The sequence below is a fragment of the Parasteatoda tepidariorum genome, chromosome 7 (assembly GCF_982258835.1).
Source record: "Parasteatoda tepidariorum strain Cologne lab strain chromosome 7, Ptep-v5.0, whole genome shotgun sequence".
Classification (NCBI taxonomy): Eukaryota; Metazoa; Arthropoda; class Arachnida; order Araneae; family Theridiidae; genus Parasteatoda; species Parasteatoda tepidariorum.
The window spans coordinates 67,029,764-67,056,664 of NC_141761.1; the positions used below are offsets into that span (position 1 = coordinate 67,029,764).

Consider the following 26,901-nt stretch of genomic DNA (forward strand, 5'->3'; position numbering starts at 1 on the left):
ATTATAAAAAGTATCAGCTCTATTTTTAACAATTACCATTGAAAACAATGAGCAAACAGGTTTACACTCTAACAAAACGTGTTATTAACTTACATAGAAAAGCAATACAACAATGAGAAAAAGCATAATTTTAAATACTTTTTTTCTTAGTTATAATACAATTATTGTTTATTTAACTACACTTTGATCTCAATCAAAAGCTCAAGCTATTTTATTAAAAATATCATTATCCATCACATACAGTGGATTAAATAGTTCATTTAAGTTCATCGATGCTAGTTACTCTTAAAATCATGCTACTTTTCTATACCAAAATAACATGTGTTCATTGTTCTTGGGTATCACATCTGCAGGACCTGTAAAAGCATAATAAAAAATTAAAATAATGTTTAACTAATAAAGCAACAACAAAGTTTACAATAAAAAAACAATCTATATTATATATTTCTCTTACACGACGACAAAAAAAAAGCCTCATTACAACTCCCCGAATAGCAACGCTAGAAAATCGACCAGTGATTGCCGCTAAAAATGTCACATGCCAAATCTAGCTGAGATGGCTCAACATATAGCTCTTTTAGAAACTGAAATAACCAGAGAGTGTGTAAGCTAGGCAGAAGTGAGTAGTCTTTGTCGATAGGTCTCTATTTTAGTATTTTGTCGAAAGCGCTTTTTTTCACGAATTTATATATTACGAATTTACTTGACGATTTTTGATTTATATCACGAATTTATTTGCTTTACTAGAATTTATTTGTTTATGCAGGTTTTTCCATTGCAATTCACTTATTTCAATTTTTAATAGACTTAATTATAGCCAAAATTTTAACCTTTTTAAAGAGATATCAGTTTTAGAAATTTTATCTTAAGATTTTATACTATAGCATATTTCTAATAGGTTTAACGAATTACATGTCATTTATTTGAATTCAAATTTATTTTAATGACATAGTATTTACTAAAAAGATGTAATTTTTTTTAAAAAAAAGTTGTTATATGGATTTGAATGATTGTTTTGAATTCTTAGAATTTTGTGCATTTGCAATGTACCTAAGTTAGTAGCGAGCAAAGCGAGTTTGGTTTGCGAAGCAAACCATATAAGATTGCGTAGCAATTTCCGGGGGTTGGCGAGCATTAGCAAGCAGGGGGCGCAGCCCACTAGTAAACTATATTGCGTTTTTTTTTACTTAAATATTTGTAATAAAATATTTTTAAAAACTTTTATTTTGAAAATATATCCTGCAAATTATTTCGTGAATCATAATAATTATTACACTGAAAAAGAAAACTAATTATGAATTTCTTTAAAAAAGAATTATATAAATATATGTATAAATAAATTATGAAACGAATTATGACCCCCGAAATTGAAAAGTACTAAAGAAAATTGACTTTCCCTGCAGTTTTTAAAAAGTTTATTTCTTTCTCATTAACTCTGTAAAATGTTCCTATATATATATTTTTAAATTGCAATTTTATGTAAAAATATCATTTTTATGAGAGAATATATGATATAAAAAATCATTCTGCATTTCTTCCTAATTGAACATCTTTTAGAAATTTTTGTATTTTATAATGTCACTTAATAGTGATAAATTTTAACTATCATGAACTGGCCGCGTGCTTAATATATTTTATCTATATTCCAATGGCATGAATTACAAACGACGAGCTTTGCTTACATCAATAACGAAAAGGCACCGAAGATTACAACATATTGTTAAATAAAAAAAAAAAAAAAAAAAAAGAAATTATTTTAGCTATATTAATTGAAAAATTTAGTGGAAGACCCAGGTAAGTGACATTTTCAGAACGAAAAAAGAAAATGTATCCGAATTATTTTATTGCCATATTTATTAGAAGGTGGAACCAATAATTCTTTGCTTTATTTTATTTATCAATGCATAGTTTGAAATAAAAATCATGCAAGCATACTAAAAACTAATATGGATTATATGGAACTTAACTAAAATATGGAACGTAAGATCAGTTCTGTTGTATTAAACATACCCATATTGACGCAGCCACTTTATGTTATATTCTCTAATTAATTAATTCCCTAAAAATGTCATTCACTCTTTTCATTGAAAAATGTCTTTCACCCTTTTCATTTGGGTGAAATGCCATTTCACCTAAATGACATCAAGATCTTAAATTGTGTCCGTATATGCCTTTCATTTTTGAGCATGATTGCGTTGCGTTTCTTGGTACTGATTTCTGGATTCTTTTTTTTTTTTTTTATTCACCTCGTGCGAAGAACGTGTATTCAGCTAGTTTAAATATAAAACTAAAATTAACGTACTAACTGTACTATCATCATATTGATAATTTTAGGAACATAATATGAAATAAAAGGGATTATATTGCGACTGAATTCTTCATTTTTTTTTTATTAAAATGCAGATTTTTTTAAAGCGTTACACTAGAATTTTACTCTAAATTGTATTTAGTTGAATAAAGTTTTTTAAAGTGCCATTTTATTACAATTGTAAAACTGACTGCAAACCGACTAAATGATATAATTCTAAATTCCATTGCTATTCTTTTTTTTTTAAAAAAGTACAACTTTCAATGTGGGAACATTGCAATTTTTATTAATATAATGTCATTAGATTAATTTAATCACAAATTTATGTGACCACTAGTGATGGAAAACAATATCATTTCTAAGTATCTTTTTGGTCTTTGTCCCAACATTGATTTTTATTGTTTCTTTAGACTAAACAGGATGTTCAGAAATGACTGCCCATAATATGTATATCTAGAAGTAGATCTAGAAAAATGAAAGCAAAAAGTAAACACATTGGGGGTTGAGGATTAATGTTTAATATAACAAACACCCAAGCTTATTTATTTGAGCATTTAAGTTAAAATGTGTTTCTAATAATTTTTCGATTCCTTTCTGTTTCCTCCAGTAATCAAACTAGCCTTGCTGTTTATTTCTTTCACTCTACTGTAGCGTGATTTTTCAGATTTTGACATCGTTTTTGTTTTTTCCTTCCTTAAATACTAATTTGTGACCCCAACTTTTCTTTCTTTACTGTTTTCATGCTTTGATAAGGATTAAAAAAAACACACATGAAGGGTGATCTTTACGCAACCCCCTTTATAACACCACAGCTTTAAATATATGTTATTTGTATTTCATGAAAGAAAACTGCAGTGGAATTGACATCACTTTATAGCACAAGCAATTTAAAATGCATTTTATGTCGCACAAATTATGAAAATTCCAACTTTTCTTAACGTTCTTACCTTCTTAATGATCTTATCTTCTTCTTAACGTTCTTAATTTTTTATTTTGCAGAGTCTTTTTTAAGTTTTCGCTATGGATGGTGTTTTCTATACCAGGGAGCGCTGCAAGCTCTTGACTGCCTATACTTCCGGGTTACTGCGTTTGGTGTGTTTTGAAGCCATTTAGCTCACAACGTGATAATTGTGCTTTTAGACTTTCTAGAACAATATTTCTTGTACATCAGGGCTCGAAAAACCACCCTTCCGCCCGTCCTCTGCGGTCAAAAAGTCCCTGCGGACAACAAATATCTCGAATCCGACGTCCGCGCATACAGCCATTTTCCCATTAATATTCGTGATATATTTTCAATTTTTGTTATCTTACAAGAGTCTAGCGCCTCACTTCTAAAATGACCCTCTAATCTAGAAATACAGCAACATACTGCGCTTGGTGGAATTGATGTTTTCTCTGTCTGGGAGTGCTGCAGTGGTTGAAAGAGGCTTTTCAGCAATGAGCTTACAAAAAAACGCATTACGTACTGGTCTTAAACACGAAGCGTTAAACGCAATTATGAACATCCACCTAAATGGAAAACCCCTTTCAGATTTCTGCGCAGAAACCTCTGTAAATCATTGGCTTGATTGTGGAACTGGCAAACGTCATATTTGTTTCATTTAAAAAAACGAAGTACCCTCGGATAAATTGACATTCCAGATAACTTGACCTTTGTCATTTAAATTATTTCATAAAAGAAATAAATTATTTCATGAAAGAAATGCTAGGTTTTACTATTAGTAACCTAGTATTTGTAATCCTAGTAACTACTAATTCATTGTGCAATTTATATAAATGTTTGTAATAAATAAGAGAAAATTATATTTTTATTTATTTATAAGCTACGGGTTAGTTTCAAAGGAGGACGGGTACATTGTTGGACAAGCCGTCCTCGGGGACGGGTGAAATTTCTGACTTTCTTCGAGCCCTGATATGTGTATTTGTTACCTGATTCATTATTTGTGTTTAAGAGCTTAATCTCATTGCTCGAACAATGTGCTAACTCTAACGTATGATGATGCACGGCTTGCACCAAGAACAAGCAGTAATAACAAGTAAAAAGGGGCAAAATCGGAACTGCCAAAAGAGCGAGTTTTGAGCTTAGAAATCATAATTTATTTCTATTATTAAAAACAAAATTATCTGTTTCAAAATATTGCATCACAAAATAAGTTGTAGTAAGCAGCTGTATCCTTTCTCACCGGAAGTAGAGCAGGTTAGGATATGGGCATTGTTTTTTTCTTCTTTTTATTTCTCTTCTTTTTTCAAATGGCAGCACTGAACATTATTCTTCGCCTTAGAAGATGCCGGAAGTGCTACTCATTTCACGTTACCCAGTGGGCACCTGTTAACCAAAGTCACGGAGGCGAGCAACATTACCCACGCCACATTGCCACAAACCCGTTTATAGGGTGGGCCACGTACACACATCACACACAAGAGAGGACAACACAAGAGAGAGAAACATCCATGCCCAGAGCGGGATTCGAACCCGCAGCCATTGGCTTCGCAGTTAGGCGCGCTAACCGCTCTGCCACCTGGCCGGCGAGATGGGCATTGTTGTTGTTTACATTTATATTGAAAGCACTATCCATAGAAATGCCAATTTAGACAGTCGACATAAGATGAAAAACAAATGAAAGGGAAGTCTTACTTTTTGATATGAGTGAAGGTTGGGATGAATTGCTGAATAGATAGTATGGGTGCCAGAACGTCTCCATTTCAGGATCATCCATTATACCCGATAGAGCGAATATATATGGTTTTCTACTCCTAACATTGTACTCAAATCTGGAAAGAAAAGTATTCTTATGATAAAACTGTTAAATATATATGTTATGTTAAAAATATGTTTCACGTATAGGGAAATTTCTAAAATCATGGGGCCAACTTAAAAGAAAGGTAAGAATTGCACAAGAACCCATTAAAGATAATGTCGTCGTCCACCTTGTCCCTATTTCCATTTAAGAGGTTTAGAACTCCCACTTTTTCTCGAGAAAAAGAAGATCAAAGCGGAGTTTGAGGGAGTAGATGGTCCCATCCGCTGTGTTAAAATGAGGTAAATCAATTTAAACATAGGAGTACATTTTCAAATGATGAATATTGTTTAGAACAGTGATTCTCAACCTTTTTTGGGGGGCGGAACACTTTAAACGATTTCGAAATTTGACGGCACACAATGAAAAAAAATTAGTTTCAAACTTGTTTACTTACCTATAATACACCGTGTTAAATAGTTTGTGATAATAATTTTGAATGTGAAATAAAAAAATATGCACTACAAAAGCACGTTTATTAAGGGATTAATTATTTCTTTCGATTAGTTTTTTATTAGTTAGTAACAATTATTATTTTTTTTTGCTAGTTATTAATTGTTAGCTTGTTTTCTATAGCTATTAACTGTTATTTTTTTGTGATTTCTTGATAACTAGTTCTTTCGCTGATTATTAATTGTTAGCTTATTTTTTTGTTAGTTATCCTTTGTCAATTTGTTTTTATAACTATTAATAGCAAAGCTTACTTTAATGATTAACTTTTATTTCCGTTTGAAAGTTAATATTTAGCTTGCTTAAAGCGTGGAAAAATTATAAAATGTATATATAAATATATACAATATTTTATATATATACACACTTTTCTTTAATTTAAACTTTACTCGCAATTAAAAAAAAAAACATTATTATCTTTATTATATCATTTCTAATATTTGGCGGCACACAAAAGTGCCGCGGAACAGTGGTTGAGAATCACTGGTTTAGAACGTCCAATGGACGCCAAAAAAAAAAGAAAGGAAAAAAAAAAAAAAAAAGAAGAAGTCCATGCGTGTTAGGAGCATATAGCTGAGGAAACAAAAATTCAACTTCAAATTATTTAGTTTTTTTTTAGTGCAATTCTATAAACTTGATTTATCTGCCTTTTTGCGAAATCCTCTTTTAACTTCTCCTTTTTATTTTTTTTAACAGTAGAAAAACGTGTCAAAACCTTTAGTGTTGCTATTTTAATGCGTGCAGCAAAGTCTCGAACATTATTAAATTCGTCTTTTAAAAACACCTAAATGAACTTACTTATACTTGTCATCGACGCCAGCGGCATACTCCATAACACCATAAAATGAAGTATTGGCAGGAACACTGAGAGTTAAACTTCTTTGTAAGACTTTGTCATCTCCAATCCAAATAGAATAGCTAATATTCCACTTTTCGCCTAATTGAATTTTTAAAAGCTCCAGACCTTCATTTTCTAAATAGATTACAGTTTATTTTTTAACATCATATCACATCTTTTTACACTTAAAGGCATTTTAAATATTTTATACTAGCCGCCAAAGGCGGCCAGCTGTCCGCCACGCTGAAGGTTTTCACAAATAAAGTTTTTTAAAACATGGCAGGAAATCTGAAGATTAGTGGACAATTAAAGTGTTCCTGTCCAGCAATTTTGTCTTCATATCCAGTTCTGCTGCAGATGTGTTATAGCTCTTGAGGATGTTTGAAATTATATAGCTGCAACGCTTAAGGAAAAAAAGAACTAAAATGCTAAATACATGAAAAGAACACGAAAACGAATAAACATTTTATGGTATCAATTTCTATTTCTATATAATTTTTTATGGTATCAAATTCTATTTCTATATCTGTTACGTCAAGCACTCAGGTATTATAATTTGATCTAGTTGTGCTTGTATGATTTTGATCTAGTTGCGCTTTCTACGTCATTTTGTTAACATCGTTTGGTTTGTTATTTCTAAGTTAACTTTCAAAAAATTGGCTGGCATCAACATTTTTATTCTTTAAGTTGTTTATTTTTTCTTTTGGAATTCGTTCCTTTTTAGCGAAATGTTTTTCAACCTAATCGAATTCTTTGCCGACTGTTCTCTGTATATATAAAGAAAATAAAGCAAATATTTTTAAAGTGTTGTGAAAAGAATTTTTAGTTGTACAAAGTACTACAATATCGCTATAAAAATTATCGTCTTCGCTTAAGAAAAAAAAATAGAGCGTGGAAAGAAGAAGAAAAACTTATTATAACAATTATGAACAGCGACAAATATATCAAAGCGAAGCGTTCTATTTACGTATCGAATATGTTGCCACATTTTTAATACAAAAGTTAAACTTTTCTCCACTTTAATAAATGTAAACTAATGCGAACTTTACAATTAAATTATTAATTACTTCGTATATTATTGGTTTAAGTTGTCGAAAATTAATATTTCAATTGTGAGGTTCGCATTAGCATACATTTATAAGAGTGGGGAAAAGTATATGCATTTTTTAATAGTTTTTTGAATATGGCTCTTTGAAGACGAAAAAGCAGACGAAAAGCATAGACTTACAAAATGACTGATAACTAAATAACTAATCAAAATTTTTGAAAAAGAAAAAAAATACTTCTTCATTATGTCAAAAACACAATTATGGGCCGAGTTTCGTGCCCGGGCGAGGCTTCTGGGGCGATATATTGTGATCACACACACACACACACACACACACACACACACACACACACACACACACACACACACACACACACACACACACGCACGCACGCACGCACGCACGCACGCACGCACGCACGCACGCACGCACGCACGCACGCACGCACGCACGCACGCACGCACGCACGCACGCACGCACGCACGCACGCACGCACGCACGCACGCACACACACACACGCACGCACGCACGCACGCACGCACGCACGCACGCACGCACGCACGCACGCACGCACGCACGCACGCACGCACGCACGCACGCACGCACGCACGCGCGCACGCGCGCGCGCACACACGCACACGCACACGCGCACGCGCACGCGCACGCACACACACACACACACACACACACACACACACACACACACACACACACACACACACACACACACACACACGCACACGCACACGCGCGCACACGCACACACGCACACACACACACACAGCCGCTTTTATTATTATGTATAGATGTATAGATTGTGAAAACATAATGTATAAAATAAAGACAAAAAGTATAAAAAGAAATAAGATAAAAAAGGAAGAAAATTAATAAGTTTAATTTACTGCGCACAAGCTGCAAGTGTATAGAACTCATGAAATAAGTTAAAATATGAAGACAAAATGGAAAATATTAAAGATTAATGAAAAGAGGAGAAGAAAAATTATTCAAATAAATTATTTAAAAATGAAAATTAAAAGAAAAGTATATTAAAAAGCCGGGAAAAAAATGAAAAGGTATAGTTTCTTCATCAGCTCACACGATAAAATCCGCAGAAAGGAGTGTCTTCTAACATTGTATCGATATAGCCAAAGCAAAATATATCAGTACAATAGTGTGAGGAGTAATACAATACAATACAATAGGAGCACCCAAAAAATATTAAAACAAAATAGAGCACATTAAGCAAAAAATATATCATGTAAAAAACATGAAATAAAATGCAAAGAAAAAACAGAACAAAACACAAAGCGAAATCTATAAAGCGAGTAGCGAATTCAAATGAACTTACATGTACGGGAAACTTTCAAGAATGATTTTCAATATTTTCGTAATGAGATTGTCAGATTACAAAATATGAAAACAGAAGCCAAAATGAAGGTAAAATTTTAAATAAAGGGAGTTTGCTTATGTTTTTCTCTTTTTTTTTTGTCCATGAAACAAAATCCCTCTATTACGGAAATATTTTTTTAAAGTTTCCCGTGCATGTAAGTTCATTTGAATACGTTACTTTATAGATTTTATAACTTTATAGATTTCGTTTTGTGTTTTGTTCTGTTTTTTCTTCGCATTTTATTTTCTGTTTCTTTCGCGATATATTTTTACTTAATGTGTTCTATTTTATTTAAATTTTTTTAGTGCTCCTCACACTATTGTATTGATATATTTTACTTTAGCTATAATGATACAATATTAGAAAGCACTCCTTTTTGCGGATAAATCGTGTGAGTTGATGAAGAGATTATATCTTTTCATTTTTTTTCCAGCTGTTTAAAATATATTTTTGTTAAATAATTACTTTTAAATAATCAGTTTTAATAATTTATATTAATAATTTTTAAAATAATTCATTGATCTTCAATGTTTTTCATGTTTTCTCTCTCGCTCTCTCTCTCTCTGTGTGAGTATATATATATATATATATATATATATATATATATATATATATATATATATATATATATATATATATATATATATATATATATATATATATCCTCCTCAAAGATGAACTTAACACAATATTAATCCTCTGAATTGTCAAAATTATGAAAAATGAAAGGTAAACTTTATTGTGCCATATATAATAATAATATAAAATTTATGAAATAAAACATCTTCTGTTTTCAAGGAAATTTCAGTTTCATAACGAAAAAATTATTCTGGAGCATGAGAGTTGGTGAGAGAAGCATTCAAAAAGCAAAGCCACCTAGTATGTAACTAATTTAAAAGTTAGTAAATAAATATAAATAATTTGAGACGGTAGTAGTAGTGTCCTTTTTAACAAGTTTAATATCACGTAAATATTAAGGTAAACACATCTATAAGAGAATAGATTAATTTCTTTCAAAAACTGTATCTCACCATCTTCAGTTAGTTTTGGGCAGCGTTCTATACTTAAATTGACCAAGCTGGACATACTAAGAACTGGAAGAACATAGTAAGTGTTCATAAGTCCACCAAAAGATCCATCCTTTTCTTGCGAGCGAAGAATCTGTTTTATTGCTTTTTCTTCATCAAAACTGTCCTCGTCAGGTTCTGTTTCAGATGCAAACAAAGCCTGTAATGATGTACCAAAGGTTTTAGAAACTTTACTTACAGGATGTTCATTAAAGACCACCCACAAATTGCTTTATATTTCGCATACAATGAAAAGTCTTTTGTAAGTCAAAAGTTTTTCTCTAAATGTGATTTTTAATCCTGTAAAAATATTTAAAAATGGACTTTTTAAGGAGTACGCGAGATGAGAATTTCTAATAAGGGACGCAGAAGAAATACTTTTATATAATAAAAAAATGAGGAAAGCACAAGCCTTCTGGATGCTAATCCGTGTGCATCATTTAGTTTGATCAAAATTTATTTTTTTCTAAACTATAATAATATAGAGTAATTCTCGCCTTGCCTTATAAACAATATTACAAAAGGGCACGCATTTTTCAGAATTGACATAAAAACTGCCACCAAACTGTGATTTCTGAATATCCCTGTCGTCAAATTTTATTCTTCAGGTTTGTCTTTCTCTTAAAAAGCAGATTTTATTTATTTGTTATTATTTTTTTTTTACAGTTTCCATTTTCAACAAAAATTTTCTCAAGCTAGGACTATGTTGATGTGCATTTGATTTAAAGTAAATGCGATAAAAATTCAAATGTAGTTAGCTTTTAATTTATGATATTCTATACAGAAAGCCAATTAGTTTGAACTAAGAATCAACTTTAGATGCGTCATATCGAAATATCTCTCGAAGTTCCTCTTTAGTATATAATTTAGACATATTTATTTTATTTGTATTTAGTTTTCTAGTAAGTATTCATGAATAACTTCATAAATGTCTTAAATAATCAAACCGGTGGTATTAGTTTAATTTTAAATTGTTTATTTTAAAATTATACATCCATGTTTTTTACTCTGAAAATTTTTCTTTGGCTATTTTTTTGTACATCATGTATTATTTGATAACATAAATAATTGCAAAAATTACATCGTTCTGTTTTCTAGTTTTTCCCCAGAACTTTTGGTAAACAAAAGAATCAAATATTTTAGCTTCTAAATATATCTACAGTAGAAACACACTTACTTTAATTATCAATTATATAGATTTCATTTTTATAATTATTATTTTGTTTGTTCCTATGACGCAAAACAATCTTCACTAAAAGTCTTATATTTCATGGACGATAAAACAATCCATTTGAACAATCTATTCTAACATCCTCTTGACGATTTTTTAAAAATTTCGTTTCGCTCAACGGGGTGCAAAGCTCTCATGCAAGATTAAAAGGAAATGGTTAAATGGTATTGTTGGTTTGAATCTCAGAGAAATACATTGCTTCCACGATAATCTTAGAGTATATAAAAGGGCGATGGGTTTTTTCTCAATGAGCACTGGCCTAGACGGTCTTAACGCCGCGCTGCGGCGAAAAGTTTAACCATTGGTTAGATGCATGAGTTAATCGTTTCCTTTTATTATTTTTAAACAATATACTAATCATCAAACCAACCATGTAACATTAAGTTTTTATAAGGAAGATATTTTTCAGAATTGCACCAGGGTGTGAAAATCGTAGTTTTTATGAATGCTATCATACATACTTCATCTTTAGTATTCTTTATTTTTTGTTTAATAAATGGTCTTTATGAATAAGTCATATTTGTTTTGTTTTTAAATCTTTATTTGGTTGATCTGGCGTTATCCTTCATTCATGGACAAGTGTGTAGTTGACGACGATGTAATTCCTCACTGAAAGCTCTCACCTGAGGACATTGTGATAGATCTTGTTCTTTCCTGGCAATTTCTCTTGTGACAGACGATAGTGAAATTTGTCTTTCTTTTGAGATCCAAAAAAAAAATAAATAATAATAATAACCGAAGTCCAGCATCACTATCAGTTGGCAGTGAGTGTGTGGGTGACTACTTTGATCAGCCAGCTAAACTATTCTATTGTAAAGTGCTCGACTTAGGTCATTTGACTACCAAAGCGGGGAAGCTGTCCTCTCTGCATGGGATAAACATTGTGATGGAATATCTTCGAATCATTCTCAAGAATGATTCTCAGACCGCAGCCTATAGCCCATTGAGCAGCTCCAAAGCGATGTTAATAAAGCACTACTACTACTTATAAGATTCATACCAGCTATTTTTTTGAGTTTATTTTGTTAGCTGGTATGCAAAAGAGAGCCAGAGAATGGTTTGACAGTAAATTTAATAAAAATGAACTAAATATCTGTATCCTATGAAAATAATTTTCAATAGTTTGAAATCAAGAAGAAGGAATACATTTTTTTTAAAGTTTCGGCAAAGTTTATATCCTTTAAACAAGAGAAAAATATAATTTCCTTAATTTATTGAAATGGTCTGTCAGAATATTCTCTAAGAAAGGATTTTGTCAAAAACGAATATTTTTTCAGTGTCCCCATAATCATTTCGTTCCACAAGAATGTTTATATTGTAGCCCCTCTGATTAGTCTTACAAAAAATCTACTGTTATATGAATATAAATACTTTTGAAATATTTATAAAACAAACTGATACGTTATACCTGCAAAACTAGGGCTGTTGTCTTGATGTTCTCAACAGTTCCATTTCTATATTGTTTCTTTTTTATTTCCATTGTATAATCTGGTAATTCTTCACGGTTAAAACTGCTATCAGGCTGAGCAGATGCGCAAGCTAATGCCATAACTATTATTGCTTGAGTGTCTGAAAACATAACATAACCATTGAAAACCCTCGTTTACAGCTGACGAAAAATTATTATCCGTAACTTTAAACAGAAAGTTGTCAAAATCCATTTTATTTTTACAAGCTCATTTGAGAACACAGTTGAGTCTTTTCAGTTTAGGCTTACTCACACTTAAATTGAACCGAAACCGGCATGAACACAACGAGTAAGCGATAATATTAAATTAAATTTTCGCCAGAAAGGATGCTTCTTACTTGTTAGCTTAATAAGTTTAGTTTCCAAACGGTCTGTTTAGAGTTTCTTTATCGTCGGGCTAACCATGCTTACTCTCAATGAATCGCAAAAGCAATTGAATTCTTCTGAAAAAGTTTCTCGCGAGTTTAAGAAGTATTTTATTTTTCATGTTGGATTTAAATGTGCAAGGAATCATTATCATTAGAATTGCAAATCTGCGTACACGTTTTGGTTTCAACGTTTTCTGCTCAGCGTTAGTATTAATATAAAATTTTCACCCTGAGTATCAAAAGATTTAGGAGCTTGTAGTAATGCAGTTCCAAATGCACATAAGATATGCTTTATAATTAGTGAAGAAATTTTTCATTCACTTTATTAAAGTACTTTGAAATCATCCTACGTTTAACAGAAGCTACATTAACAAATATTGTTAAAAATTAAGTAAATAAATGAAAAACGAATAAATTAGTAAGTCTACCCTTGGCAGCTGTTTTCATAGCTAAATCTTAGCTCTTATATAATCTTAGCTTTACACCCGAAATTCCCCCCCCCTCGAATTCCTTCTGTATTCTTTTTTAAATATGGTTTCAAAAATGTATAAAAATGAGATAATAAATTCATATGTTTACATTAACATAAAAGCGTAATAAATTTATTATAACTTGCAAAATATTGATTCATTAGAAAATGTGAATTTTTTCATACTTTTGTATAACTTCTATAACACTTAGCCAGTTATTCGGAACCGGCCAGGTAGAGGATTCAGTTTTTGCCACGTACCGGGTATTTGGATCTGGCAAAATTTTTATACCCGTTACATTTTTAAATAAAACCATTCGGTCGTCAAAATGGGCGACAGAGGCATCTTTGCTCATTCATCAATATGTTAACATATGTTGCAAATATATCACTGATTCACACGCACGAACAGAAAGAGAAAATAATACTTTATTAGTTGAAGCTGAAAGCGTATAGAAGAGTAATGAACATGTAGTTGTTTTCTTATATATATATATATATATATATATGTAGTTATTATTAAAATTTTATGCACACTAAAAGGATAGACGTATAAATGATATTACCTGGATTTGAATTTCTGTTGGGTATATTTATTACAGATTAATAAGGATAATTAAGCATTTGTCAAAAATATATCAAACATTACCTGTTCTGTGTTCTGCATTAGCTTTCTGGAATGCAGCTAGCAACTTTTCAATATCATTTAAGGTGATAAAATCTTGGGCATTACACAGTGCTAGTATTGCGTACGGGTTTGCAACGTTGTTAGCATCCACGCGTTTTCTTAGCTGCCCGATCAAATCAACCATATAGAATTTCCGAGGATTCATACAAAAGGCAAGAAAACTATTGACATAAGTCGCAAGTTCAGACGTCTTGATATCTTCCATATTTCTTCTAAGAAAAAATACTACGCTTAATACTATTCTATTAATTTAAAATATTGTCTATAACAATGGTACTAATTTTACCATTATGACATATAATACAGAAACACTAATTGTTGCATTGAGAAAAATTTAGTTTCTCCATCTTATCAGCTTATTCATTTTATTTTTAACCAAAAAAAAGTGCAACCCTATGAAAATATCTACACAACCCAAAAGTTTCTGAGGAGAAGATTGGAACTTTTTGACAATGCTTTTAGTTTATGATTTTCTTATTATATATATATATATATATATATATATATATATATATATATATATATATATATATATTATTAATACCTTACTGCTGAAGTGTATTAAAATCAACTAAAAATTTTGTTTCAATTATTTAGTTGTAAATTTGGTACAGTTAAAAATTTTACCGGTAGATGATGTAATTTTAATGTTCTGGTAAAATTTGAGGTAACATAAAAATGTCAATTTAATAATTTCTATTTTGTTTAGTGAATTCTTGTTAGCTTTGCTTTCTTTTCATTTCATGTGAGCTACAAGTTAACATCTACCTATCTTTAAAACTACAAAAAAACTCACATTTATAATCATGCAAATCCCTGAACAAGGCTGAACTACATCAGTAGCTTAACTGTTATGGTTCATCAAGTTGACTAGAACTTATAAATCACACTCTGTAATGAACACATAAGCCTGCATGTATAAGCGTAACAATAAATAGATTTGTTTTACAGGCTTTATATTGAGTACACTCGTGCGCTCAGTACAGATAATGGTTAGTAAACTCTTATCAATATTGAAGAGCGGATAACATAAATTTGAAAAAGGCAGCTGAAAGATATTGAGGTAGATAGGTACTTCATTTAGATCGTATTATAGCTGCGCAATGGGATATTGGCAACATTCTGGGAAACATCCCTGAGAATGATTCGGAGACATGTCATTACAATTTTGTGTGACCCCTTTCTCAGTTTAGTCATAGGAAGAGAATTTTGGGGGGATCTTTGTTCCCAAGGTACTGCTCAACTCCCAACAACAGGACTTTCGATTTCACAGATTTTCCCCGGGCTGCATCCGGCCCGCGAAGCCTTTTTTTTTTGTGGCCCGCGAACTTAAATATATTAGTTGTCATTCTTGCAAACAATTTTCGTAAAAAAAACTATATGTGTTTAAAATACTTTTCTTTCGTTAGGAAAACAAACAAACTAATTTCTTCGTTTCGGTGAAATTTAACATAGCAACGGAGGAAAAAAATTTATTTCTCTAGTTTCGCATCCAAGAAAATATTTATTAAAATACAAAAATAATCGTGTATGTTGCTTAAAAATCTACTTCTAGTTTTAATTTGTAATTTAATACGTTTGTTTTGTACAACTTGATAAAAATCTGACAGTAATATTTAATGTTCCTTCAAACATAAAAGAGTCCTATATAAAATTTTGATAAAGTTGCTGCCCGCCATTTGACTGGTGTTTTTAATTGCGGCCCCCGGCCTCATGTAAGTTGGAAACCCCTGGTCTATAGCATATACTCAATGGGTCTTAGCAGAGTCGAGGATCGAACACCATTCCCTCCAGACCAAAATATTAAAGGAATGTGGCATAAAAAAAGAAAAGATGGCTTATAATTAAAAAATGTGACTTAGTTTCGTCTTTTAAAAAAATTGTACATTTAAAAAAAAAAATAAATAAAACTGTTTTATCCAACTTAGAAAGGAATAAAATTCAACTTACAAAGCAAATTTGGAAAGCAAACGAATGCTGAGTTCATAGGCTAATTCATCATTATAATTTTTATTCTTTGTTTGATTTGAACTCTCTGAAAAATAGTAGGCTACTGCTGTTCTTGCTATATTGCCACCCCACTTTTGAATATGGCTTGCATTATTTCTTCCATTTAAAATCCAATTCGTTGCATAGAATTTCGCTCTGAGTATTTGATCGGGATGAACACCCGATTCAAAACGATCTTCTGTAATTAAAAATAAAATGTATTAAATAATAAAGTATACTAACACACTCAGATGTCCATAAATCAATGAACTACTGAACGAAATGTGTCTGAATAATGTGAAATGTGATACGAAATGTGTTATTAAGATTATTAGATAGAGAATTACATATTTTCCAAGTGTAAACGCATTCCAGAGGAAATTTAATCTATAAATAGATTGTCCTTCTAAAACTGCTTAAAATATTTACATAAAATTCGAGTATCGATTTTATGTAGATATTATCGAGTACCGTTATAAGATTAAGAGCAAGGTCACTCCAACTGCGAAAATTGAGCAAATTTTCGGAGTTCCTTTTTTTTTTTTTTTTCTCAGTAAGACATTTTAATAAATTAGTTTTCTGTTAAAGAACTTTTCTTTCACAACTTGTGTATTGCAAAAAAATAGTTCCTTAGAGCGATATTAAACAAAATGCCAATGCATAGCTTTTCTTCCATAAAACCTTTCTTTTATAATGGTGTACGACCGAACCAACAGTTGATTAATGGAAAACTTTCATCGATTATATGTATACAAGTTGATGTACTAGTTTTTTGCAGAAAGACAACTAAAAAAAAATCAAACTTCCTCAAAAAATGATGAAAAAACTGTCTAAAAAATGCAGGAAAATAAATTTTTGCGTTCTTTACAGTAGAAAACAAAATTTTCGATATATAGTTTAAATTTATCCATCTCTGAAGATTTGTTCGTGCAACAATTTCAAGAGATTTAATAAATTTAACTTTGGGAAAAACGCTCTTTTATATTTTCTGGTCACGAGTTTTGCAACATTTTTATTTCTTTTCTGTTTTCTTTATTTACGTTGTATTTAATTACTTTCTTAATGCTTTTGGAATAATATTTTTTTTTAAAGTTTACCAGTGTTCTACGAGTCGATTCAGTTCATAAAATATATTATCTCGCAGAGAAGAGGAGTTATGAAAGCTCTATGTCATTTATTTCTATATATATAATAAATGGAAACCTCATTTTAAGCTCTAAAAATGTTCTAAAACAATTTTCAAAATTTAATTTTATTGAAAGTTTGCACTATTATCAAGTAGGTAGGTACTTTAATAACATCACACTAGAGCTGTACAATGGGCTATTGGCGTTGGCGACGATCTGGGAAACATCCCTGCTGATGATCCGAAGACACGCCATCGCAATCAATTTTGATCCTCTGCAAAGAGGATTGCTCTCCTGCCTTGGTAGCCTGATGACCTACATGCGAAGTCGAGCATGTAGAACAGTTTAACGAGGACCGATAAAGCACACCCTCGGTCCCTACGCAGGCTGATCAAAGTGGTCACTCACACACTGACAGTAGTCAAAGATGCTTGACTTCACTGTTCTACTGGGAACCGTGTCTTGACGATCAGTTCACTGCGGGACCTATTATCAAGTATGATTTCTTGTGTGGAATTGCGGCATTACAGACTGCGTGAAAGATTAATAGTATATTTTACTCTACTGTTAGTTGGCTGTTGTATTAGTTGAACAAAAAGGCATCACAGAAACACATTCCAAAACGTAACAAAAAAAAACAATGAGTTTTTGCTGCTCTGGCGCAGGTGTGAACCATTATGATTAAATGAAACGTGGCTCATCGTTTATAATATAGAGATGATTCTATATGAAAGATGCAAAAACTAGAAAGATGAAAAACAACCTAGATTGGTCTCTACAGATCGTCTCCAGTCTAACTGCATGGCATTACCAAAACACACACAGCAAAAATGACAATAGCAAAACTACAAGAATTAAAATTGGAGCTTCTTCCTTATCCTCCATACTAAATTTTATTTGTCAGGGTTTTATCTCACTTGTCTGAAATAGCCTGCCTCTTACAAGGCAAAAGTATAGAGAAAATATGAAATGATGAATGAAATTGTTTAATATATCTGTAAGTTATCACAGAATTTTCACCTTTTTTTCGATAGTTTTCATTCTTGATGACCTATAGTTTGTCTACGGTAAGAACTCCCCGCGCCACAAAGTCTGAGGCTGACTTCTGCCATGGAAACAGGAATAGTGCATTTCAGGAAGAGTAGCTTCTTTTCACTCTACGGCTAACACAATATACTGAATAAAAAGATTCCCTCTCTCTCGCCGACCCAAAACCTGTCCTAAACAGTGACCCGCGACACCCCTACTTGAAATAATTATTCCTCGTTACTATAGTCATCGCCACTGGTCCAGACGAATGGCTAAGGGAGTTTTTACTTCAGACAAATGGGGATGTGTATTTTCGGAAAATAACATAGTTTAAAAATTTGCACATTAACTTTCGGGGGAATTTTTTTAAAATACAAAATATGCATTAAATTATTTCCATGATACTTAAATCTCTGCTTTTATCTTACCGCATCTTCTTTCATCTCGCCCATCAGTACAATCTTTAATTCCATCACATTCCCATGCTTCTGGGATACAGTTCCAATCGTAATAACCATTTCCACATGCTATTCCCTTTCCATCTCTGCATGAACTAGTTCCTATAATGTGTGTTTATTTGGGAAAATCATTATTATTCTAAATACACACACAGATAAAACAAATATGCTTTTAAAGTGTATGACGAAGCTCATACTTATGACATGATTTGTTATACTGTAACCCATAGTTATACCAGTCTGGTCAGAGGCACGACAACAAAAAGAAACATACAATTTGAATACGCGATATAAAGGAAGTTATAAGAAGGAGAAAATTCGCGTATTTGACCGAAATGCTATGAAATAAAGCATTTTTAGGAGGAATAACCTAAAAATACAATTAATCATATTTTAACAACATTGATGTACAGTCCGCAAAAAAAAAAAAAAGATATCACCCTGAATAACTTTCGTTCTAATGATCGGATTTTCACGAACTAAAAGTCAATCTTAATGGTTCCTGGGGGTGACCTCAAATATGCTAATTAATTAGTACTAACTATTAATTAAGTTACGAAATCAGACACAAAAACGTACTTTCTCTGAATAAACATGCATTTTTTTTTACATATTTGGATTTTTCATCTTCAAAATATAGGGGGTAGCCGCAATCTGGGAAATGTGGTCCCCATAGTTTGGTCAGGAGAGCGATTCAAAGTTCGGGCCCCTTAATGTTAATTTTGCTTTTTGCGTTTTCTGTCATATTTTAAAAACTAATGAAGCAATTGGAAAAAAAATTGCACCCACTCATAAAACTCATTTACCCAAAGATAATTTCATGAAAAAAATAATTTTTAATAATTATTTATTATTTTTTATTATTTAATTAAAGTGAGGATGAAAAAAAGTTGAATTAAAAGGTATGAATTTTTTTATACCATTTTAATCAACATATTTTTCAACTGAAAAATCTAAAGTTTCAACTGTTTTTATTTATTAGAAGATGAGAAAAATTAAAATTAATTATTTTAAAAAAAAATAATTTGGCGACAATGAAAAAATGATTAAGTGGGGCGATAAATATTAAAATGTGATAAACTTACGAGGAACTTCACTTAGCGCGCGTAGCGAAAATTTCATTCATATTTTTTTCGCTAATAATCGTTTGCAAATCTTTTTATTTTTATTTTTTTAAAACTATAAAATACGATGTTTCTTTTTTAATAGTCTAAAATTCTATTTGTAATTTAGTAAAGAAATTTGAATAAAACATCTTATTGAATAAAAAACATTTTATTCAACGAATGTCGAGTTTTAGAAAAGCATGCTTCTGATAGAATATGATTATGCACCAGATTGTGCTTATTTAATGTGATTATTTTTTAGTTTTTAGTTTTTTCATCTCAATAACTGATACAATTCCAATAATATACATACGTATGAATAGATTTGGTATAAAATATTTATCAATTTCTTGAATATATTTTTTATAAATATTTTTTATAAATACGTAGTAAACATATTTAAGCATACTTCACATCATCCCAAATTTCTCAACATCTTATATATCGTTATATAATTTTTTAATCACCTGTCCGGAAGTGTTTCGCAAAACTATTTTACCAACTATTTAATTAAATTTTAACGTTTTTAAAAATCTTATTCTTTACCCTACTACGTTTATTATTTCTTCATTAATATACTTATCAATTTTTTAGTACTTTAATTTAGATTTTCTTTAAAGTGAAGTTCCTTTTTAAATTATAGTCAAGTTTTTTTTTAAAGAATTACTGTCTGCTAGCTAAGAATAAAACCTTGTTAAGAAATTAAAAACATTCCACTGTTTACAATTATTTAATGCAAAACAGCTGATTATTTACTAAGCATACTATTTTTTTCGAAAAAGGAATATAAATCATTGATAGACTTTTTTTTGTTTTGTTTCTAGTGACTTCAACATAGATTATCTAAAATAGTGTTGATGCTTTAGAAGTCACTACAAAGAGTCTAAAGATACGGAACGTAAGAAGCTGTCGAATACGTAGCCAAAATTTTTAAGCGTCTTAAAATATCTCAGTATCTTAAATGTCGTCCTAACATCTTAGTTGTGAAATTAAATTTTTAATTATCAGACCACGCGTGATTCAATAATTATTTCATTATATCTTTTACTCTTTCTTTATGATTACATGTAGATTTTTTTCCGGATAATATGCTAAACTATTTTGTTTAATTTTTTTCTTTAGCACGATTCCCAAGATATTATTGTAGTATAATTTGTAATCAGGAGAAATGTCTTATTTTGTTAAGCAGGAAATAATAAAAATTGAAATTTGTAAGAAGATTCCGAAGCCGTGCCAATTTTGGAATCATCTGATTTTTTAAAAAAAATTCAATAAAAAATACGCAATTTCAGATCTTATTTTGATTAAAAATTAAGAAAAATTAAAATAAAAAAAACGTGGCAAGAAGGCTAACATACTTTTTTCAGAAATTGTGAAAACCAATTTTTCTTATATTTCGTCAAAAGAGGATAAGAATGATATTGCTCCAAGGGACCTACTCAATAATTTCGCTATTTCCAGAATGAAATCTGTTTGATCGAAACATATTTCCTTGAAAATTAAAACTAGAAAACAATTAATTTTATTATTTATCTAAGCTTATTCTATTTTTTTAATGATAGCGGTATCAAGGTTAAGGATATGCGATGGAAGCCCCGTTTACTATTATACTAAAAATGCATTAAATCAGGTAGCTTGAATATTTTATTTTAAGCAAATTATTTAATAATTTTAAGCAAATAAGGGTGTAAAAATAAACTCGATTAAAATACTCCGAAAGTATACCCTAAAATATATGTAGAATAAGCTTTGGAATCGATATATAAAAAATACCTTTTCAAACAACTTCGAGTAGGACGGAAACGCAAACTTTTTTGAAATAGTTGTCCTTGAAACTATTTAATTTCGATTCCTGGTGGCTGGGGACATTCCATTTTCACATTCGACTTTTGAAATTTAAGGCTTGCAACAAAAAAAAAAAAAAAAAAAAAAAAAAAAAAAAAAAAAAATTCATTGATTTTTTTTGGAAAGTAGTGAATTATTATTTTTTTCAATCAAAGAGCCTGTGCCTATAGCTTATGTAAAACTTATTTTAATATCGAGTGAAATAATTTAATATGTTGTGTAATTAAATAGATAATCCTTAGAAACTGAATCGAAAATATAAAAACTTCATTGATTTAAAAAATAATAGATGATAATAAAAATAGACAGGTTTTGAGTGTCCAATAATAAAAGTCACAAGTTATTCAAGCTTGACAAGTTTTGAGAATGGGGGATTATATTTGAAAGCTCGAAACATGTCGACTTTTACTTCCCTCTTCATATTTTTTGAGGCAAGGTGAGTTTTTATCATCAATTATACCGTTTTACATTTGAGTCTTGATCATTATTTTGATAAGGATTTTACACTCGTTAAAGTAAACATAAGCATTTCTATATTTTAACAAGATTTATGCGGTCTTTAAAAACGTAATAGCATCAATATTGTAAAAGATATATTTAACTTAAAAATTAAAATTTTGAGACCAGATATTTTGAGTTAATGAAATTAAATATTTTATCTTTTAAGTTTTTGTGCCCCATTTCAGTATCTTAAGGATCTTACAAGCTCTGCTTAAAAAGAGAGTATCAGATAGATATAAGAAAACCAAAATAATCATAGTAGCAGTATTTGGGGGTAAATGTAGCTTATCGTAATTGAAGAATATGCTGTGCGACATTTTATGGTGAATTTGCGAACGTAAGTTTCAGAATGTATCAAAACATGAGGATGCTATTTGCTAATCATCTTTATCCAAAGAAAACCATGTAACCTAAATATCTAGCAGAATGAAGCGATTTTTTAAACAATGAATCATACAATATGCAACATATTATTTCAATATCTTATTCTTGAATATGACATGTTTCAATGTTTTTAAAATGTCACTAAACATTCAGAAATTCCTTGAGTTATAGAAAAAAGAAATATCGTAAATTGTAGAAAACCTTGTGAATGTGTATTAGAATTACTATACAATCTACATTTTCTTTTTCAAGCACTTTTTGTTTCTTCAAACTTTCTTGCCTAGAAGACTCGATTAAATCTGTAAAAATGATTATCCCTGAAATTTTGTATATAGCTATAATAAGTTATGAAAATTTGATTTTAGTAAGAAATCCTCGAATAAATATAGCAAAAACAACATATCTAAATAATATCAGATAAAAAGTTCATGTATTTAAATTCTAAAAACTTAAAAAATCATAAATAATTTATATATCAATTCAAATTTTCTTTTCTTTAAAAAATTTTTTTTGTTGCTTTTTGGACAGAAATCAGCTTAAAAATTGTCTATTGCCTTGAAACTTCGAGATATTTTCTATTAACAATTAATTAAACCTCTCCCAGCAATCACAGAACATTATTTCATTTTTTTTTCATTCATAGTTCTTTTACTAGGTTGCCTAGCAACCTAGTAAAATTAAGCATTAAGCTTTTGAATTCGTCAATGGGTTATCTTAAAATATTCATTTGCGCTGGCGACTTTTTTTGGCGGTTTTCTGGACTATCGCCAAATATATAAACCTTTATTGCTACCCAATTTACAACCCAATTTTTTCAAAATTATGTCTACCCCCCCTAATTCAAGTGTCTAGATTCCAAATATGTAAAAAAAAATATATGTTTTATCAGAGAAAGTACGTTTTTGTGTCTGATTTTGTAACTTAATTAATAGTTAGCACTAATTAATTAGCATATTTGAGGTCACCCCCGGGAACCATTAAGATTGACTTTTATTTCGTGAAAATCCGATCATTAGAACGAAAGTTATTCAGGGTGATATCTTTTTTTTTTGCGGACTGTACCTAATAAAAATGATAATACAGCCTCAAAAGAAATTTCAAATTAGATAAAGATTATATACTTAATCATGTATTCAATATAATTGAGTATGAATTTTAATTAAATGATATTTATTTACATATTAAAAAAATTGCATTAGGAGGCATCAAATGTCGAGTAACGAAATTTATTTTTAAAAACTTACTGCAGTACCATTCGTCGGAGTTATCTCCACAATCATCTCTACCATTGCAAAAGTCCCCTCTCTCTACACATTTATCATTCTGGCATCTAAATTGATAATACGAGCAAGGTCCAATTTTGTTCTTGAAGAGTCTTGTTCTAATATTTTCTAGAATTAAAAATATTTAGTTATTTAAAAGGCTTACTATGACATATATACACCGAAGAGCCATTACATTATGACCAACCACCATCTATAACAATGGGCTCGTCCAGGTTTTCATTGTTTCTCGCCCAGGAACAATGTTTTCATGGGGCACATTAAGACGCATAATCCTCATAGAACAATCCCTGACGTCTGTAAGCTACTTGAACATAGTTGCAGACCAGGTTCACCCATCCATGGCAACAGTTTTTCCTGCGGGGGATGGTGTTTACCAACAGGATAATGCACCATGTCATAAGGGTCGAATCGGCATGGATTGGTTCGAGGAACATTCCAGTGACTTTCAAGTCATGTCTTGGCCCCCAAATTCACTTGACCTTATTCTAATAGAGCATTTGTGGTCCTACTTGGAAAACTAAATTCGTGCTGCCTCGCTACCCCCTCGCAATGTGAGGGAATTGCAGGACCAGTTGGTGAGGTGAGCGCTTGGTACCAGATGCCTCAGACTACCTATCAGCACCTTGTGGAATCAATGCCACGGCGGGTGTTAGCACTTTTGAGGGCTAAAGGTGGTCCTATATGTTATTAGCAGGGTGGTCATAATGTAATGGCTCTTCGGTGTATATAAGCCTCAAGGTTTGTATATGAGCTTTCTTATTCTGAGTTAGGCTAGAGTACTACAAACTGCTACGAAATTAGATCGTTCGGTTATTGTGAGATGGTTCATTTCAGCATCAAAATGTATAATTCTTCAATTTGTTTGTTTCAATCATATCAGAAGTGATATTGAGTATAGACATTTGATGACAAAGACAATGCACGCAAAATGAACCCAAACTTACCTAATAAATATTTCGAAAAAGGGATCTAAGCAATGTAAAATCGTACAGGCCTTATACTCGTACTGCTCTCAGTATATCCTTTTAGAATCCTTGCTAAAAATGAAATCAAAAATAGTATGGGGAAGGTGGGATGAAAAATATCAAAGCAAGCTTGATGCTCTCAGGAAGCAAGCGGTTAGTAAGAGACATGCTACAGGTAGATTGCATTACCATGCGCACATCACTTCTGCGTATCCTAAATAGAGGAATTCGCCATTTGTATGCCATATTCTTACCGCTTGCTTCCTCAGAGTGTGTCAGACCTTGCGTTTCTAAAAAAAAAATCATTTTCTACTACCAACGTCATTTTGCAATACGCGAAGCAAATTGGTAAAGTCCCCAGAATTTTGAAATCTATGATTTTCAGGCTATTTAAAATTCAGCACATATAGCTTTAGGGTCCATAAAAAGTGTACGAATTGGTTTAAATCAGTTTAAATTTGCTTAAGCTTAATGAAATGAGCATTGTATTATTCCGGGGATTCGACTGCAAAGTATAGTGAGACTGGATAATTTAGGATTAAATGATTTATTTTTTTAATTAGTCTAAAAAAATTTTCATGGGTGCATGGCCTGAAATAAATAAGGTTGAATGATCAATGAAAGTCAAATTTTTTATTACCTTAGAAGTATCTGGTATCATTGCATCAAATCTAAAACGTTTTATGATTATTTTATAATTATCGTGGAGCAGCAGGCCCAATTTTGAGTTAACGCCCACTAATGTTCAACTCCGTAACCTTGAAATTTCGAACTCAATCTAGAAGACAAGGGAACTCCTAGATCAAGTATTGGGAGAAATATGTCTTCGCTGAGGACTTTTTGAAGGAAGTTAGCTGCATTTGTATTACACGGAGAGGGAAACCAGGAAAACCTCCTACGGTTAGTCTGACAGCAAGGGGACTCTAACTCATGATCCATCTACCACTGAGGATAGATTACGTTAGTACTGTTTTCTTTGCGAGCTGGGTGCGGAATTCCTATCAATCAGAAATCGCTGGAATTCGAACCTTGGTCATCTCAATGGAAGGCAAACGCTCTATCTCCTGCGCCACCACGGCTCTTGTTGTGATGATTTGAAATGTTCCAATCAACCTGGAGCAATACAAAATGTCTGCACCAGTTTACAAAGGAGATAGATTTTACGATTAACCTATGACATTTTAATCCTTGAAATATTTATTATTTATTGTAATTGCTGATGCATCAGTTATCTGAGTATTAGGTAAATTATAAAGCAACTTTGCCACTACTTATCACAAAGCACTGTGCTTTATCATGTATTTTTGGATCATCGTGGATGGATCATAACATTGATGAATTTATTTATATCATGGATTTAGATTCATCATGGCAATATTTTTTAGAGGAGGAACAAAGAAAACATTTTTAATATAACGTAAGCGGAGTATTTACCTTAAAACTGAAACTGGGTCTACTTTTATTATTTTATGAGCTAAAGTAACTTTTATCAACGCTATAGCAATTTTCAATCCACATTAAATATTACTAACTAAAGTCTATCAACCTAAAAAAATGTGTTTGAATCTACTTGCTTTATAAGATGAAAGATTGTAAGATCATTTTAAGATTTATACACATCACTTCTTCAGATTAACTTCATCCCTTTTTAGAAATTTAGAATCCCTTTTTTAATGTGATATAAATGCTTATTACTTATAGAAGAAACGTCATACTTCTTATAATTAAGCTATACAATTTCCGTAACTCCCTTCTTCAATTGTAATAGAAAATATATTTTATAAAATGGGAAATACACTAACCTGGCTTTACACCTGGAATTTGCGAGGAGCTGTCGCAGCTTATGATGGTCAAAATAGAAAATAAATTGAGGAACAGAAATATAATAGACATTTTGCCTGTAATTTTATGTGGCAACATTTTAAATCAATTGATCGTTAAAAAGAGTTACAGAAAAGTATTTCCGTTCCTCGTTAATCATGCAAATCTAACGATTACATATCTGATGCGTGAGGTCAATCTAAAATAAATAATTATTTTTAAGAGACTATGCAAATTCTGATAACTATTTCGTTCAAGTATGTGCT

General features: G+C 31.1%; 1 protein-coding gene across 2 annotated transcripts; it reads right to left on the reverse strand.

Annotated features, from left to right (window-relative positions):
* Window positions 1-113: 113 nt before the first annotated feature.
* LOC122270503 (uncharacterized protein CG3556) lies at window positions 114-26,900 on the reverse strand. Of its 2 annotated transcripts, none has more exons than XM_087167969.1 (10): window positions 26,617-26,900; window positions 23,808-23,954; window positions 18,698-18,829; window positions 16,075-16,312; window positions 14,086-14,336; window positions 12,540-12,700; window positions 9,865-10,060; window positions 6,355-6,529; window positions 4,944-5,080; window positions 114-356 (listed from the first exon to the last, which is right to left on the reverse strand). In XM_087167969.1, exons 1-10 carry the CDS (start codon window positions 26,732-26,734, stop codon window positions 292-294), a joined length of 1,620 nt encoding a protein of 539 aa, XP_087024095.1. In that variant the 5' UTR covers window positions 26,735-26,900; the 3' UTR covers window positions 114-291. The 2 variants fall into 2 exon arrangements, with proteins under 2 accessions (XP_087024095.1, XP_087024096.1); XM_087167970.1 differs by having other exon boundaries at window positions 14,086-14,333; window positions 26,617-26,836.
* Between the last annotated feature and the right edge of the window lies 1 nt (window position 26,901).